General features: G+C 37.2%; 1 protein-coding gene across 1 annotated transcript; it reads left to right on the top strand.

Annotated features, from left to right (window-relative positions):
- The first annotated feature begins 2880 nt into the window (after positions 1-2880).
- On the top strand, positions 2881-17853 carry LOC106876589 (uncharacterized). The gene is made up of 4 exons (XM_014925201.3): positions 2881-3896; positions 10053-10104; positions 12068-12142; positions 17064-17853. The coding sequence occupies exons 1-4, from the start codon at positions 3753-3755 to the stop codon at positions 17552-17554; spliced, it is 762 nt and encodes a 253-aa protein (XP_014780687.1). The 5' UTR covers positions 2881-3752; the 3' UTR covers positions 17555-17853.
- Positions 17854-19559: the final 1706 nt, after the last annotated feature.

Here is a 19559-nt window from a genome sequence, read left to right as displayed (position 1 = left end):
AAAATATGGGTGAAACAAATTGAGAAAGACCTGAAGTCGCACCGTTTCGACCTCAGGCAAGCTAAGGACAACGCCATGGGTCGAAAAGCGTCAAATAACATCATCAGCAGTGTCCGTCATACAGCGGTACCCACGGCAGCATATTGGTTGAGAGGAAAGCTACCCATTCCGGACGCTAGCTAGGGATCAAAAGGATGAACTTCCTGGAAGAGTAGTGACAGAATCGAAATGTGCTTTAATTCGTTAGAATGTTTCATTAGAACATTCTAGCAATTTCTAGATGCTAAGCAATGGAATGCGGTTATGGAACAACAACAAAAAAATTTTTTTAATGAAACAGCTTGGTTGGTGTAAAAGAAAGAGAGCGCATCACACACTACTTCTTTTGCGCCGTCCAATTTCGGAATATGTCCTGCGGAAGATAACAATTTCATTTGGTTCTCGACCCGTGCTTCAAATCTAATGCAGAGACCTAAAGTATGTGTGGTGTTGTCATGAGACAGATCTAGGTAGTTTACCGTGAAGAAACGCTATAACTGAGTCTACTAAATACTTGGCCTTGTAAGGAAATATGAAGATAAGCTTGAGAAAAGATTCCAGTGAATCACACCCAGTAATATCCTGGACAATAAATATTAATTAGTGAATATACAAGGTACACTATACAAGAAATTGATCAATATTCGAGATGGCTGGAGTAAAATCGATCTGTTTCAAGCAATTTATAAACGTTTGCTGATAAATACAGTCGGCTTCCTTTCTCTGTATTTCTCCCTTACATATTCTTCTCAATAAGAAAGAGTTAAACTCATACGATATTTGAAAATTGTCACGAAAGTTTCTTTTTCTTAAGCAGTCAATACTTTTATACTCCCTACAAAATGCCATGCATACACCAAGAGTTGGAAGTAATTTTGCTGTTCCATTAAAAATTCAGCTTCCTGCCGAACAGTACTTTTCACGTTCCATATTCCTGAATTTCTCAGAGTGTAAGCGAAACTCACATTCGCATTCCTATTTATCGTTATGGCATTTCTTCTCATATTTCAAAAGTGGCACTTGTATATACAACTTGACGATAAAATGTTAGAGTATTTGCATATGTTGAACTGTTGTCCCTCTAACCAGATCATCAGCAGTAAAAGCTGCAGCAACGCTGAACTTAGCTGACAGCTTCAAAAATGTTAAACCTTTTTTCTTTTTTTCCTCTGCGTCTCTTTCTCCCTTCCGTTTTCTTAAGATCTTATGTAGACTTCATTTCCGTTTTAGAAAACCAAAATTATATTTTTTATAAACAAAAAATATACTTTGCGTGTTATATTGATATTTTCAAATGTAATAAAATTACGAAATGAAACACTCTTTTATACGGTGTGGTAATTGACATCATTAAATCTAAATATCAATTCACCAAATGTGGGTTTTTCTGGGTCAGAAATTCACTGTTTACTACATTCAATAAGATTTAGCTGTCCAATTGGTTACTTATTAACGCTGCTTTTGTCAGTTCATATCAACTACAGTCTTCGAGTATAATGAAGTTTTATTTTAGATTTAACAATTCTTAACTATTTACAGTAGAGCATCTTGTGTTGTATTATACCTACATAAACCTGCAAAGAACTGCTGGAGTACCACGTTGTAACTGAATATTCTAACCAGGTCAAGGCTCTTTTTCATCTCAAGCATATTCTTGGCATACAGTTTTAAGTCTTCCAGAAAGAAACAGTGTAATTTTAGTATTTCTGTTTCTTTCTGAACCAGTGAGATATCTTCAAGACTTTCTTAACATGGATGACAAGAGATTTATAGAATATATAAACGACATCACAGAGGAGCTTTCCCTTCGGAATATAATTCTGAGACACTGCTTTTCATCGCGCCTTGTATCTAACTTCAAGATAGTGGCCCACGATGAAGTCAGAATAGCTATGATTTTGACTATGCTCACTGGAACTTTACCAAGTCAAAGGGGTTCTAGCACCCATTAGTGGGGACAGAGTCAAAGGCTTTCTTGTAGCCTAGCTACATTGAAACTAGTTACCTTTTACGCATTTGCACCTCTGACATTACAGTTTTGTTTATTAACAGTTGCTCGATAATCCATTGACTCCCTTCTTCCCTGCTGTTTGTTCTGCTGTGATGGTGTTATTACTTCCACAATGTTCTTGGAGGAAGAAGTTTAAACATATATATATTTTATACATTAAGTTCTGGTGGCATGCAATTGGTCGGTTGTTTTTGCCATGTAAGTGGTTCGGCTTCTGAGGAGCAGTTTTGTCTTTGCCAGAGCTAAACAGTGTGGTATGCTACTATTCCCATTGAAAGCTTGCTGGTACAGGTTTACAAAATATGGTCGATAGAAGGTTAGGTTCTTGTACCAGTATCTATCAATCAAATCTCTTCATTCTGAAGTTCCTGGATTGCAGTCACAAATGTATCACCATCAATGCTGCATGTCTCGAGTGGAGTGTAATGAAGGGACAATAATCATTTCGAATATCTATCAGCCACATACATTTCAGTGAAACCCCATTTTGCTCCAGGTTTTCCTTCAGGAAAAGTCTATGTTTTCTCGTGAAGGAGCTTTTATAATGCTTTTTACTGCTTCTTCTCTCATGCCTCTGTACAGTGCGGCCGGGTTGCGGTTAAAATTTTTGTTTATTCTTTTGCTATCGGTTATTCTCTTCTGATGCCTTTTGCTATCGGTTATTCTCTTCTGATGCCTTTTGCTATCGGTTATTCTCTTCTGATGCCTTTTGCTATCGGTTATTCTCTTCTGATGCTTTTTGCTATCGGTTATTCTCTTCTGGTGCCTTTTGCTATCGGTTATTCTCTTCTGATGCCTTTTGCTATCGGTTATTCTCACTGACAGCATTTTAACTCCTGCTTGAGTGCGATCAGTTTGCGACTGAGTGTTCTCTTTTTGCTATATATGTATGTATGTATGTATGTATGTATGTATGTATGTATGTATGTATGTATGTATGTGTGTATTTATGTATGTATGTATGTATGTATGCTTGTATGTATGTGTGTATGTATAGATGTATGCTTATCTGTATGTATGTGTGTATGTATGGATTATGCTTATCTGTATGTATGTGTGTATGTATGTATGCTTCTCTGTATGTATGTGTGCTTGTATGTATGTATGTATGCATGCATGCATGTATGTATGTGTATATACTTGTATGTATGTATCTGTTTATGTATGTATGTATATCGCTTCCATAACGATATTATCACAGTTGAATATTTTAATTAGATTAACAGAAATAATTTAATTATCTGAAAATTTGTTTGATAAATTGTTATGAACTAACCAACATTAACAGGAGGCTGCAGTAAATGTTTCCCAGACATAAAAAATAAAATAAATACCAAATTAAGCAAGTTTATAAATCTTAATCCTCTCACAAAATGGGATATTTATTAATTTTACGGGTTTCTGCCTTTCTAATTAAAGTATTTCTGTAATTATTTTGTAATTAGTTTGTGTCTCTACCGAATCACAACACCTGCCATTTATAAATATACACCCACACGTCTGGTTATAATAATATCATTGGTTTACGATTAAATTTTCGTCAAGGCTGGGTTATTGTGGGTCGAATATATAAATTGAATATATGAATATTGTAAATTGAATGTATAAAGGAAGTCAGTAATAAGCCTCCAGCTTAGATCTATCCTAAATTTATTGTTAAACCAACACGAAATATCGCATACAACGGACGTCTACCATCAAAATGGATTTCGCACAACTGGCCAGGAACATTTCGCAACGTTTATCCATGTCTTCGCTCATAGCTTTTGGAATACTTCTTATTCTGACCATAACGATTCTTCACCAAGATTTAAGAATGAGGAAAATGGAAGAGAAATCAGAACAGGTGAGTATGGAAATTTGTATATACTTGTGTGTGGATTTTTTTGCCTTTCAGTTGTTGGTGGGTATATAACATACTGATATACACAAATCTGTATATATTTCCAAAAAAGCAATAAATGCAAACAAACAAACAAATAAACATACATATACACACGTTCTATAAATATATACATATATATATCTACACACGCATGAGTTTTTATACAGGTCTACGTATAACTACTTAGCTAGACAGTTATACACAGACACACGTTACAAAATGCCCAGTAATGTTTTTGGGAGAATAAACTTACGGAACAAAGTCCAACCTAAAATATATTTCGAGACAGGAGGAAAGAAAAACTACTCTACACGACATATTGTAACATGTTATCACGTAACCATATTTAATACGCTTCATATGACTGACTACTGAACTGATGTAAATGTTCAAATATAGAATTTGTACGTCTTTTATATTCCTAGATCATTTCGGTTTTGAATTTCAGGTGAAATCAGAAATCATATTGCAATAAATAAATAAACAAATAAATAATAATAATAATAATAATAATAATAATAATTTATTCTTTTATTAGCCAAAAGGGCTCTAATAAAATAACATTAAAACACATGCAACAACATAAAAGACAAAAACAGGACGTCCCCGGTGTAATCTTTTAAGCGTTTTAGTTTCTGGCTACGAAACTCAGTTAGAAGGTCGTGTTCGGCACGAGGTATAGTAGAAACGCTTATCCATTTTGCCGTGCAATGCGACAGATCCCAAGAACACATTGCTGGGGAGGAAACTTTTTACCTACGTCATAACACTTTACAAACGGCGTGAGAACGTTAAATAATTTTTTGTTGGAACGGTGTGTGGTAAGAAGATTTTTTCCCTACTACATGGTTCTCGGTTCAGTCCCACTACGTAGCACCTTGGTCAAGTGTCTTCTACTATAGCCACGAGCCGGCCAAAGCCTCGGACCGACCAAAGCCTCGGGCCGACCAAAGCCTTGAAAACTAAAAGAAGTCTGTTGTATATATATATGTGTGTGTGTGTGTGTGTGTGTGTGTGTGTGTGTGTGTGTATGTGTGTGTATGTGTGTATGTCTTTGCGTCTGTGTTTATCCCCCACCCCATTACTGCTTGAAGCCGGTGGTGGTGTGTTTATGTCCCCGTAACTTAGGGGTTCAGTTAAATAGAGACGGACACCAACATAAACACATACAATAATACACACACACATATATATATCTACATAAACACACACACACATATATATATCTACATAAACACACACACACATATATATATATCTACATAAACACACACACACATTCAAACACCACTCACGCGCACACTCGCATACACCACACACACATTCACATAATCACATACTCAAAGACCACACACATACGCACACACACTCACTCACACTCATACACTCACACACCACACACATACACTCACACACCACACACACGCACGCACGCACACACACACACGCACACACACACAAACGCACATTCACACATAGTCACACATATATCTCCCTCTATCTTGGGGTACCTAAACATTTTTGAAAGATCTCTGATATTCTATTTATTGGTAAATCGTGGCACTCCGTCGGTTACGACGACGAGGGTTCTAGTTGATCCGATCAACGGAACAGCCTGTTCCTGAAATTAACGTGCAAGTGGCTGAGCACTCCACAGGCACGTGTACTCTCAACGTAGTTCTCGGGGAGATTCAGCGTGACAGTGTGACAAGGCTGACCCTTTGAATTACAGGCACAACAGAAACAGGAAGAAAGAGTGAGAGAAAGTTGTGGTGAAAGAGTACAGCAGGGTTCGCCACCATCCCCTGCCGGAGCCTCGTGGAGTTTTAGGTGTTTTCGCTCAATAAACACTCACAACGCCCGGTCTGGGAATCGAAACCGCGATCTTACGACCGCGAGTCCGCTACCTTAACCAATGGGTTCTTTGCTCTTCTACACTGGTAAATACTGATCACTAGAAAACAGCTGTCTTTAAAGGCACTTATGTAACTTCTTTAAGAAGGAGACGGTAGTGCTGTATGACTGAAAAAGGGAATAACAAATTGGAACTGATGCTGAACATTTGCAATTCAGTAGCAAAAATGTAAACTAAGAGCAGTTGAGATTATTTGAGAAACGAATAATACTTTCTGCCACCCGTACTCAGGATATTAAAGAACATAGAAGACTATCAAAGTATTTTCCATGTCAAAGTATCAAGTAGTGGGAGCTTACACACTCACACACACAGACACACACACACACGTGTAAAACAACGTAATTTTATTCCACATGGGAAGAAATATAGGAAAAATAGAAGTTGAAAATGCACTGAGAATAGTTAAAATAGCTTTTATTATTATATTTCAAGATTTAACCGGTTTCACAGTTTACACTGATATCCAACTGTTTGAAATAGAAAGACGTGGCTTATGCCGCAGCTGTTTTGCTTCTGACTTGTGTTTGAAGCTTGCTCTATTTCTATAGGGAGTTCATGATACAAATTAGTATATGTTTTGAATAGGGTTTGATTGGTAGACGATAGTCACATGATTGATCTTAGTAACTTGTCTAGATTCCTCGCTATGTCCGTCTGTTAGCATCAAGCTACAATGTTTAGCGTCGGAAGTTAAGGCTGACACGGTTGACTGGTGATAGTACTAAATAACCATACTCTGAATGCTTTCTGTCAAGTGTTCGCAGAGACTAAATATCAAACCCTGAAATTCGCAATAAAATACTCAAGGAACTGAAACGTATATTACTGGAAAGACAATATCCAATAAAAGTTAATAAACAACGGAATAGAAAGTGCCAAAGTAATAAATATACAATATACAATATACAACTACGGTAAACAAAAAACGCTCCAGATTCATCCAGTTATCATCCCTTTATTACGAAACACAACCTAAGAAATACAGAAGTTTACAATATCATCCACCAGAACATCCCACTACTAAGACAAGACCCAAAAATGAATCAACCATTCGAAATACACAAAATAATCAAAAGTAAAGGAAAATAAAGGTCTCTCAAAAAATACCTCACAAGTGCTAAATTAGCTTCTGCAGCTCCTACACCAACAGTCAAAAAGTGAGGCCGCCCCAATTGTGGGACTTGCATCAATCTTATTGAAGACACGAGGTAGAAATTCAAATCGGGACAGATTTTTACCATGTTTGTGTTTTTGTGTGTGCGTATACATGAATATTTGCACATGTGTATGTGTGTGTGTGTGTGTTTGGGGGGGGGGGGGGTAGTGTGTATGTGTGCCTGTCTGTTGAAACAGACTTCAATGAGCAAAATCCAACGTTTCGGACATAGTCCTTCTTCAGGGGAAGCTGAAAAGAAAGAAAGTAATAAGGCACAACAGAGTTTTACATCATTTATATGAAAAAAAAAAAAAATGTGACTGGAAGTGAAAAAGAACGCTGGATTACGTGAATTTCGTACGTGAACAAAAGTGGTGAGAGAAACAGTGTTAGAAAGAAAGAAGACAAAAGTAGTGGCAAGAGGAGAAACAGACACATTTACGAGTTAGATGCATATACAATGAGAATAGAGAGAGTGAAGTATAACAAGGGTTTAATGAACTAAGATGAGGTAAATTAGAAGGATAAACGTCTATTTAAACGCACCAGTGACATAGTGTGAAGTGGGGAATATGAAACGTTGTTCCCTTCGTTTCTTTGAGAATGAGGCTGATGATAGGTGCACGATGGAATTACCTGCCGTATTGAAGTGGAGTGGGTGTCGACAGATTTTTCATGTATGCATAATAGTGTGCTTCGAATATTGTCCCAAAAGCGATCAGCAAGGTGTTGGTTTGTTTATCCAATCCAAAGGGCTCCGCAAATATTGTATTTTTCTGTATGCTTGTATAAAAGTCCAGGTATCGAATCGCTGATCATGAAATGCCGTCTGCAATGGCGAGGACATGTAGTACGAATGGAAGTGAAGCGACATAAGAGAAACAAGGGCTCGACAAACTCAACCTCTTCCTCTACCAACGTTATCATGCAGTCAATGTTATCGACTTTGCCATGGAAGAATTGGTCTACAGAGTCAGCAACGCCATCACCAGAAATGAAAAGAAGCGATTAGTAAAGGAGAAATTAAATTCTTGGATACGACATAAAACTGACGACGCTATAAATGCATACATACATACATACATATTCTCCGATTTTTTGTGTAAATGTGTATAGAATAATATATCAATTAATAAGGTGAAAACATGGTCTGGTTTTTACGTTTCTTATTATGGTACTTTAAAAAAATTAATTCTTTACAATGTTGAAGTGTGTTTGTTCATAAAGTTCAATTAACGCTTTTATACATTCGTAGTAATCATCAGATTTCAAAATGTATTTAACTGACAGTTGAGTTCTTGACAACTGTAGTAAAATGACGTATTTATATATTTCTCAGAAAGTTCTAACAAACTGAATTTTTTGGAATAGACTTTTGACCAATCTGTATGCAGCTTAAACGTCACGTTTTACCAGGCACGCCGATATTACAGGTATAGATCCCGCCCTTATTATAACAAATCGGAACGGTCATGAGTCCACAGACAACAAATCTGGAACACTAATGTTCGCAAATTCCATTAAGCGAGCATATAGAAACGTGGACATGTTTCTAATTTTTCTTTCCCACAAACTACATGACACAAGTGAGGTTGGAAGAAAGATGAAAGAAAAACGATTTATTAAAATGTTCAAACCTGTTCCGGACGGAAATAACAGCAATAATATAACAACCAGTTAATGATGTGTATTAAAAAATACATATGTGTGGTAAGTAGCTTGCTTACCAACCACATGGTTTTGGGTTCAGTCCCACTGCGTGGCACCTTGGGCAAGTGTCTTCTACTATAGCCTCGGGCCGACCAAAGCCTTGTGAGTGGATTTGGTAGACGGAAACTGAAAGAAGCCCGTCGTATATATGTATATATATATGTATGTGTGTATGTATATACATATATATACCTGGAAATGGGTGCGTGGCGTTCAATCATATAATATATAAATATATATGAATATATACATACATATATGTACATACTTACATATATATGCATATACACATGCATATATGGGCACAGGACACCACAGAACGTAAACAATATGAAATACGAAAATACATGAAATACGAACTTTTTTTGCGAACAACGAATGAAACAAAATAGAAAACAAGACAAGCAACATAAAAAATCGACTCTTCATCAGTTGTCGGCTGTTTTTCTTCTTCGTCTTCGATCAATTCACGACAAAGCCGATTAAATAAAATTTGGAATTTTGCGAAGGGTCAAAGTTGGTAACAAAAACAGGCCAGTGAAAACAAACAGGAAGGGCTGTTAAGCCTAAACGAGGTGAGTTATATATGTATGTATGTATGTATGTATGTATGTATGTATGTATGTATGTATACATAAATACATACACACACACATATATATATACACACACATACATATATATATGTATGTATATATTTATGTATGTATTTATATATATATTGAAGGTTGATTGTTATGGTCATTCAGAGAGTGGCCATTGGCGTTTCACACCTACAAAGCACATAACCATATAGAAGATCATCAGACCCAAATGGCCATCTACAACTGGAAGGATGAAGACATCATGGCCAGTTAATTTTGCAAGCAAAGAGATATACATCTGAATTGTCCACACCAGTAATGTTTAAGGTGGAACGGTGTTATCACTCCTTGCATCTGTTCAAACCGTGATCGATTTTTAAGTTGCTGTAGTGGTTCAATTCGACGAATGGGAAACTCCCAGCTGCTTGTATCAAGAAATGTCTCTGGTGGGGACATTGGCTAACACTTCATTCTTGTAGTTTTTCCTGGATTTTTGCTCTCTCTTCCAAGCAAAGCTTACATCGTTTGCTCCCGCTGATATATGACCCGGGTTGTTCAGAGAACTTCCATTTATTTATGTATGGCGTGCCCTGTTCTTTGATGCACCATATGTGGCTGGCCAGGGACATGATGTTGAGAATAATCCAAAGTCAAATGTTTAGTAATCCTAATTTGGGGTTAAATTTATAATGTAAACGATTAAAAATATTCTAAATATTCTGTATGATGTTATTTCTATTTCTTTACAGAACCGTTTCTTCTCCAAGAAATCTCTCGATGATAAACCCGTTAACACACCAAGTAAGAATCCATTTTATAACAATCTAAACTGTGAAGACAAAAAATTAAGAGGAAAGTTTAAGTCCCAGATTAAATATTATAAAATATTCAGTATTCTCCTACTGACTTCTAATCTCACCAATGTTTAATCGGTTCTCCATTACTATAAACTATTTTCGCAATAAAATATTCAGAACTAAGGCACTTGCTTGCAGTTACTTAAAATATCGTTGTTGTTGGCACTCCGTCGCTTACGACGTCGAGGGTTCCAGTTGATCCGATCAACGGAACAGCCTGCTCGTGAAATTAACGTGCAAGTGGCTGAGCACTCCACAGACACGTGTACCCTTAACGTAGTTAAGGGGATATTCAGCGTGACACAGAGTGTGACAAGGTTGACCCTTTGAATTACAGGCACAACAGAAACAGGAAGAAAGAGTGAGAGAAAGTTGTGGTGAAAGAATACAGCAGGGTTCGCCACCATCCCCTGTTGGAGCCTCGTGGAGCTTTAGGTGTTTTCGCTCAATAAACACTCACAACGCCCGATCTGGGAATCGAAACCGCGATCCTACGACCGCGAGTCCGCTACCTTAACCACTGGGCCATTGCACTTCTACACTGGTAAATACTGATCACTAGAAAACAGCTGTCTTTAAAGGCACTTATGTAACTTCTTTAAGAAGGAGACAGTAGTGCTGTATGACTGAAAAAGGGAATAACAAATTGGAACTGATACTGAACACTCACAATGCCCGGTCTGGGAATCGAAACTGCGATCGTATGACCGCGAGTCCGCTGCCCTAACCACTGGGCCATTGCGCCTCCACTTAAAATATCTTATTGACAGTAATTTCCTCAATCAAAAGTGATATGCTCTGATATTAACCGCGTGAAGGGAAACAGCAATATTTTGCGTTCACGTGTGACTACAATGTGAAAAAAAATGTGAGTTATTTTCCAAACAGTTTTCATGGTAAAGTAGACAGTGAATATGCAAAAATGTGCAGGTCACCCTGAAACTAAAACCAAATCAATAGCAGCAAAAATAGATAACTTTATGTAATATCTATTAAATAAGAACAGCAACAAACACACACACATACACACACACAAACGCACACATGCACGCACATACATACACAAACACACACATATATATATATATGTGTATGTATGTATACAGATATATACATTCTTTTATTCTTTACTTGTTTTAGTCGTTTGACTGTGGCCATGTTGAAGCACCGTCTTTAGCCGAACAAATCGACCCTTGCACTTATTCTTTGTAAGCCTAGTACTTATTTTGTCGCTCTTTATTGCCTAACTGCTACTTTACGGGGACGTAAACGCACTAACATCGGTTGTCAAGTGATGGTGTGTGTGTGTGTGTGTGTGTGTGTGTGTGTGTGTGTGTGAGGCAAACACAGACATACATATACATATATATGACGGGCTTCTTTTAGTTTCCGCCTAGCAAATCCACTCACAAGGCTTTGGTCAGCCCGACGCTATAGTAGAAGACACTTGCCCAGGGTGTCACGCAGTGGGACTGAACCCAGAACCATGTGGTTGGGAAGCAAGCTTGTTACCACACAGCCACGCCTGCGCCTTAGATATGTATTTATACTTATTTACTCATATCTGTATGCACATTCACTTACAGTAATACGTTCGAAATATTATATTCTGGGATATATTTCTCAAATATTTCGCAATAATTTCCTCCATTAAAATTTTATTCTTATCCAATCTCGTGGATTTATTCAATCATTTACTCCTTTATTTCTATCTTGCATTCACCTACCCTTTATTTCACTCTTAACTTCTATACGTCTGTCTTCTCTGCCAATTCCCAGTCTGTCTATCTTTCTACTCTTCCAATTATTCTCTCCACAATTCCCAAATTTTTAGCCAACAATTTCCTTTGTTGATAATTCACTTGAAACATTGCTGTTTAACAGAAATGATTGTTTGAATTACACAGAACCTGGTCCCGGATCACTATATACACGCTGGGGTAGAACAACCTGTCCTCCTGATGCAGATCTTATATATGATGGTTAGTATTGGATATACTTAATTTCAATCACCCCCCCTCTCTCTCTCTCTCTCTCTCTCTCTCTCTCTCTCTCTCTCTCTCTCTCTCTCTCTCTTCTACGACATACATACACACATTCTGGTATTATATAGCAATATTTCTCTTCATTATTGAGAATCTAATTCTATTTATTCAGTTGGTAAACTATTGACCCTTAGGACGTAAAATTCTGAAGGTTTAGAAGCAAAGAAACATTCAGTTTCAGTTCTAACCTCTTCACAATCAATAAACACTTCCCTCTAAATAATTTTGCGATGATCTGAAAAGATGATAAGCCAGATGAAGCAAAATCAAAACTGTAAGGTCAATAAGGCAAAACTTTCACATTTAACACTATAATATTTCCCCGAATGACTTGAGCAAATACGTAGGCGTGTATTATCCCAGAGAAGCAACGATTCTTTACGATAAACTTATGAAGGGCATTTTCCTGCAAAGTGTTATTCAACGCTTCCAATTGACAACAATACTTCCGTCTTGTTTCGTTTTGTTTCATGACAAACGGTACCATTTATGTCCCACCAATCATAAAGCATAATTATTCTCCAGTGTAGTCGTCGTTAGGGAATAGATTCTCTATTTTTGATAGGATGCCAACAACTTTGTTTCGTTGGATATGATTATATACAACCCATTTTCCTTACTTATGATGATTTTATGTAGAAGTTCCTTAGCAAGCCTGCTGTTCAATGACGATTGCAAGACTTCTGTTAAACTGAGAAGCAGATAAATGATCACCACGAAGCTTAAACAATTGTCCTAGTTCGTGAACGAGTTTTATGATCGAAGTGTGACTTGACTGAATTACTTTGTTAATTCTTTGAATTTTCTTCAACTACGCTTTCTAGATTCTCACTATTGAAAGAATCTGATCAGCCAGATTGAAGAAAAATGCGAGAGTAAATTCCCTGAGCAAAATTACCCAAACAATCGTTGGCATGTTCGGAAATAGAGTACATAGGAAAAATGATGTACGGGGTAAACAGCAAAAAAGTATTGAAAAAAGACACAGAAACCAGTTAAAGAAGAGATTCATAGAAAAAGAACCAAACAGATTAGAAGAACCTATGGAATGATTGTATGACACATTCCGTTACAGGTGATTGAGCCCGCGTATACAAGTAGAAGGAAAAGGAAGAACACAGAGTTCGTAAAAATACATGCCAAAAAGAGAAAAATATGAAGTTGGAAAAAATGCTAAAAGAAAGGAGGGCGAATAAAGTAAAATAACATTACTTGGTTCATAAATAAAAAAGAAAAAAACTAAAAGGAGAGATTTTGTAGTAAAAATAGTACACCCCCTCCCACGTGACAAAAGTGGTATGACGCAGCCATAATAAAGTCAGAAAGTCAGTCGTTGTAGAGAGTCAGTAGTAGTAGTAGTAGAGTCGTTGTACGAGTTCTCAGTTGGAGTCAATGTCAGTTATGTGATATATACGAGTTCGAGTCACAGTCAAGATAGACGTTGCAAGTCATTGTCATGTGAGTAAAAGATAGAAGACGCGGAATCCGCTACTACATAACAGTGGCGATAAGAACATAACAGTGCCTATGACAACGTAAAACAGTGGACATAGGATACCGCAAATTTATAAGCACATTGTAACAGTATGTATGTATGTATGTTAAAGAAAAAGACACTGAACGAGAAAACTATGACGTGAATAATTTTCTATTCATCCAGTGTCCGTAGAGAATTTGCAGTTTTCGGCGTTTAGTACTCTTTCGGTGTTTGTCCATAAAACTCCAGATACAGCTGATAAGAATTAGTTCGGTAAAGAAGTGACAAATAAGGCCAATAGAAATACTGTCAAAAGTTTTGCGGTGGAGCACACACATGGAAACTGGATACAACGATAATAATAACACATCCTACTATAGGCACACGGCTTGATATTTGGGGGAGGGGAATAGTCGATTACATCGACCCCAGTGTTTCACTGGTACTTAATTCATCGACTCCGAAAGGATGAAAGACAAAGTTGGCCTCGGCGAAATTTGAACTCAGATCGTGAAAACAGATGAAATACCGCTAAGCATTTCGCCCGGCGTGCTAACTCTGCTGCCAGCTCGCCGCTTTAATAATAAATAATAGCCTAGATCAGTAGTTCCCAAAGTATTGCTCCCCACCCCCTGGGGCGAGGAAAAGCTCCAAATGGGTGATGATGAAAAGTGGGGCGATAGTGGGGTAACGATTCATGTAAAAATTGGGGCAATGATGGGGTAGCAATTCACGTAAAAACAACATGATAATGGGTTCATTAGGTTAAGTTTTTATTTACATTATTTACATTATTTACATTTGACGGGTGTTTGTCTTCATCTTGTTTGTTGTTAACACAACGTTTTGGCTGATATGCCCTCCAGCCTTCATCAGGTGTCTTTGGGGAAATTTCGAACCTGGGTTATCATTACTAAGGTATTTTTCGCAGTTATTATTATTATTATTATTATTATTATTATTATTATTATTATTATTATTATTATTATCATCCAGGTCACTGCCTGGAATCGAACTCGGATGAAGGTTGGAGGGTATATCAGCCGAAACGTTGTGTTAACAACGAACAAGATGAGGGCAAATATCCGTCAAATGTAAACAATGTACATAATTCCTCATCTCTTAAATATAGAACTGTAAGGTTAAGTTTTAGTTGTAAAATACAGCTGCCTTGAATTTGCTACAGAAAGAGGTCTATGCTTGTGATGTTTAGTTGGGGTGGGGGCCCTAGGAATGTGACCTGGGCGTCAAGGAGGCAGCAGCCTGAAAGCTGCAGAAGTGTTTGACAGAAAAGAGAAGAAACGAAAGGGAGAGATTGAGACAGAGTGAGAGAGAGAGAGAGAGAGAGAGAGAGAGAGAGAGAAAGAAATAGAGAGAGAGAAAGAAATAGAGAGAGAGAGAGAATATTACGATGTGTAGGGATATAGAAAGAAAGAGAAAAAGAACAGCAATCTGCCATTAAGTTTACGAATTCACAATAATGAAAGACAAGGTGTTTGTGTAAGTACGAAAATAAAAGATAAAGCGACACAGAAGAAAACGGCTGGAACAAACGTAAAGTATTCTTTTCATTAAATATCGCAACTTAGGAATTTGCAGTTTCTGCTATGGCTTAGCATACGCCAAGAGAAAAGCCGTACTGCGGAAAAAGAGTAAGCTACCAATATCTCAGTTTATACGGATTATGAGGGAAAATTCTTCGTTTATTACGCTTGTTTCTTTTCTGAAACGCAACCAATTTTGAACACCAAATACACGTAGATGAGGGCCTTACAATTGCCCATGGTTGCATGTGTTGTTCACACATATGATGCGGAATATGAACGTAAATAAGTAAATTTAAATTTAAATTTAAAAAAAAAAGTCTCTATCTGATCTGATATAAATGAAATTGTTACAAACACACATATGGACGCACATACTTACATATAAGCACGAACACATAAGTGCGTGCACACATATGAGCGTGCACACATACGAGCTTGCACACACTCACATGCTCATACCGAACAGTTTCAAAACAACGCCAAAACAACGCCAGATCATACATTCAAAATAAATGGAAGTGGAGAGACAAGTTACTGAAGAGATTGCAAGAGTGCAATGAAATAATTTAACAAAACAATTTAAATTAATAAAGGACTGAACCAGTGCGTGTGTTTATTACCGGCATAATGCCTCTCCCAAGGTTTAATCATAGTGACATACATATCCCATATACCCAAACGTCTCTCTCATTATTGCTCTTTCTAAGTATACATATATGTATATATCTGTGAGTATGTGTATATATAAATTTCGTACATCTCTCTAAATAAATTTGAAGAACGACAAAAATTCAATCTGAATATTATTTACCATAATCCCGCATTATCATATTACAACTAGTTTCATAACGTTTGGTGTTATATGTATAGTGGCAACGTCTTTGTTCATAGTCACACTCGATCATGCGTATGATTTGGCGACCAATTAAATTAACTACTGTAAACTCAAACTAACGAAGCCCTTATCGATGATATACTGCTTATACTATTCCCAATGGGGATGTGTTCTGTCAAATAATACATAAAAAATCAATTGGAAATAACATGATTAAAGACTCTTTTCCCTAGTACAAATCGCATTCGATTCTCCATGCTCGTATTTTCCTAACATATAGGGATATCTTAGCATGTAGGACATCCCAGAATGCCAATTTATGATAGTTGTTGGCACTCCGTCGCTTACGACGTCGAGGGTTCCAGTTGATCCGATCAACGGAACAGCCTGCTCGTGAAATTAACGTGCAAGTGGCTGAGCACTCCACAGACACGTCTACCCTTAACGTAGTTCTCGGGGATATTCAGCGTGACACAGTGTGACAAGGCTGACATTTTGAATTACAGGCACAACAGAAACAGGAAGAAAGAGTGAGAGAAAGTTGTGGTGATAGAGTACAGCAGGGTTCGCCACCATCCCCTGCCGGAGCCTCGTGGAACTTTAGGTGTTTTCGCTCAATAAACACTCACAACGCCCGATCTGGGAATCGAAACCGCAATCCTATGACCGCGAGTCCGCTGCTCTAACCACTGGGCCATTGCACCTTCACCAATTTATGATAGTAACCCTGTTATATTTCGCATGAATTCAGGTTTGCTTTATAGTCCTTATTATATTCAACATTCGTATATTAGTCCGTACTATATCGATATTCCATAATTTTGCTATTTTCATTACGAAATATTCATTTCTTCCTCTTTTCAGTTAATTTCTCATACATAAGATTGGGGGGCGATTACGTGATTTACGATTACTTTCAATCACTGTTTCTGCTTTTTAACGTTCTACGTTACATTATATCTTATTTATTTGATAAAAACATATTCTTACTATTTCTAGGTGTGGTTGGTGGACAATTCTCTGACCAGACTGGTGGTGGAAGTAATTTGTTATGTCTACCAAATGATCCGACTTGGGCCAATTATACTACAGACGTTGAAGTGGCTGCACAGATATATGGATGCGAATATGAGATACCAATTGCTAATATGTTTTCTTTCGCTAACGCTAAAGCACTTTCAAATCATAACGTTCCGTGTGCTGTCTGTTTGACACGACAACCTGCTGTTGTTATGATGCTACCAGCCAGGGCACGCTGTTACCCTGGCTGGACAATTGAGTATTCAGGTTATGTAATGACAGCCAACAATGACCAGAGGGGCAGGCATGAATATGTGTGTGTGGACCACGCACCGGAAGCTGATCCAGCAGGTTTCAGAAACGAGGATGCAGCATCATTGTTTTTCGTTCAAGCTATTTGTGGTTCATTGCCATGTCCACCGTATGCCCATGGCCAAGAATTAAGCTGTGTTGTATGCAGTAAATACTGAATAGAACACAACTGGGCCTATTTCAGTTTGAAAATATATATGGGAAAATGGCATGTGATAATGACATAGAGGAGTATATAAATACATAATTTTGTTTCATGATATTTTATTCAAGTTATGCATATGGTTAAAATAAGCAGCTGCATAATTTTTTTTAAAATTGTATTCCAAACGAGAAGAATATCCAAGGCGAATGATGCAAACCTCAGCGAATAATTCTTGAAAAACATTATATAAGCTTTTTTTTTTCATCGTTTATACATTTATATACTGAAATAAAATGATATCTAATTTTAAAAGACAATGTCCTCTTTCTCTAAATACAACAAGCCCCAACTAAGATCAAACATAAATGTCTTTCTTTCATGCATAATCTCAAAATTCAAGAAGTGTTAATACTTGACACAAATGGGATTCAGAATAATGCAAATACACTGAGTCACCACACTACTTATAAACTGAAAACAGAAAATACATTATAGTTCAAAAATTAAGACCTCCCACACGTATCTACCTTAAATATAAGCAAAGTTTTCGACTCAACTCGCTCATAAAATGTATTTCACATCTACACAAGAGACATGCAACATAAAGAGTATGCCCCTTCGTCAGTTGTCCCTGTTTCATCTACTCCGCGTTTCGAAGGCAAGGACAATACGCGACTTCGTTGAAACAGTCCTTCCCGCAAAGCAAATTAAATAAAATTTGGGATTTTTTGCGCAGGGTGAAAGTGTTAACAAGAACAGGACAGTGAGAACAAGACAGCAAAAACAAACGGTGAGGGCTGTTGAGCCAAGACGATAGAAAAATTATTATGAACGCTAGGTAGACGAGCCATGAGAGAAGAGACAGAAAAAAAGCACGTCTTTTCTTTAGGAAAGCAGTGGACTCATAACTGAGTGTGGGAGTTGAGTGCCGCTGTGTGGTAAGATGCTTGCTTCCCAACCATATAGTTTCGGGTTCAATGCCACAACAGGAACCTTGGACAAGTGTCTTCTACTATACTCTTTTGCCGACCAAAGCCTTGTGAGTGTATCTGGTAGATGGAAACTGAAAGAAGCCCGTCATATATATGTATGTGTGTATGCGTGTCTTTGTGCCTGCGCTCTTCCCCACCACCACCACCACTTGATAGTCAGTACTGAGTGTTTTCTCCTCGTAACTTCTTGGCAAAAGAGACCGATAAAATAAGTGCCAGGCTTTAAAAAATATGAGTACTGCCGTCGATACATCCGACTAAGAATTTCAAAGCAGTGCCCCAGCATGGCCGCAGCCAAATGACTGAAACAAGTAATATATATACATATAATATATATATATATATACATATATACAAGCCTGTATGTATATATATGTGTATATGTGCATGTATATATATATGTATATATATGTAGATATGTGCATGTATATATATGTATATATATGTAGATATGTGCGTATATATGTGCTTGTGTGTATGTGTGTATGTGTGTATGTGTGTGTGTGTGTGTATGTGCATGTGTGTGCGTGTGGTCTGTGTCAACCACACCACAAAAGAATATTCTGCTATATGTAATCTATAAAAGTGGTCAACGTTACTCTCATTATTTTGATTTACAGATTATTTTGACCTAAATATTATATCAAATTTCGTTTATTGTTTTCCTATTTCTGATAATATCACAGAACTTACATTCAATCATAAACGAGATGATTTATTAAGATTGCAAAGGAAAATGGCATAAATTTGTATGCTTTTCTGCGATTTGTTTTTCTGAGATTTCTAGATCAAACTTATCTAAATAGGAACTGCGTAGATTCTTATTAAATTGATGTGTGCATGTGTTATGTAAGTGCGTTGGTTTGTGTGTGTGTGTATGTTGTATGCATGTGTGTGTATGTTGTATGCATGTGTGTGTGTGTGTGTGTGTGTGTGTGTGTGTGTGTACGTGCGCGTCTGTGCTAAAGCTCAGTTGCACATGGTTGTTGCTGGTAACATGCAAATCCGTACAACTTATTTCATAGA

Source organism: Octopus bimaculoides, chromosome 20 (assembly GCF_046866305.1).
Source record: "Octopus bimaculoides isolate indiv1 chromosome 20, ASM4686630v1, whole genome shotgun sequence".
NCBI lineage: Eukaryota > Metazoa > Mollusca > Cephalopoda > Octopoda > Octopodidae > Octopus > Octopus bimaculoides.
Note: the sequence above shows the minus strand (reverse complement) of the source record. Positions and strands in the feature narration are given on the sequence as shown.

What these genes read in the sequence shown, in the direction of transcription:
- LOC106876589 (XM_014925201.3), top strand. Translation starts at nt 3,753, where the DNA reads ATGGATTTCGCACAACTGGCCAGGAACATTTCGCAACGTTTATCCATG. An exon ending in TAAACCCGTTAACACACCAA is followed by an intron (nt 10,105 to 12,067) that starts GTAAGAATCCAT and finishes TGAATTACACAG; the next exon opens with AACCTGGTCCCGGATCACTA. An exon ending in TGCAGATCTTATATATGATG is followed by an intron (nt 12,143 to 17,063) that starts GTTAGTATTGGA and finishes TACTATTTCTAG; the next exon opens with GTGTGGTTGGTGGACAATTC.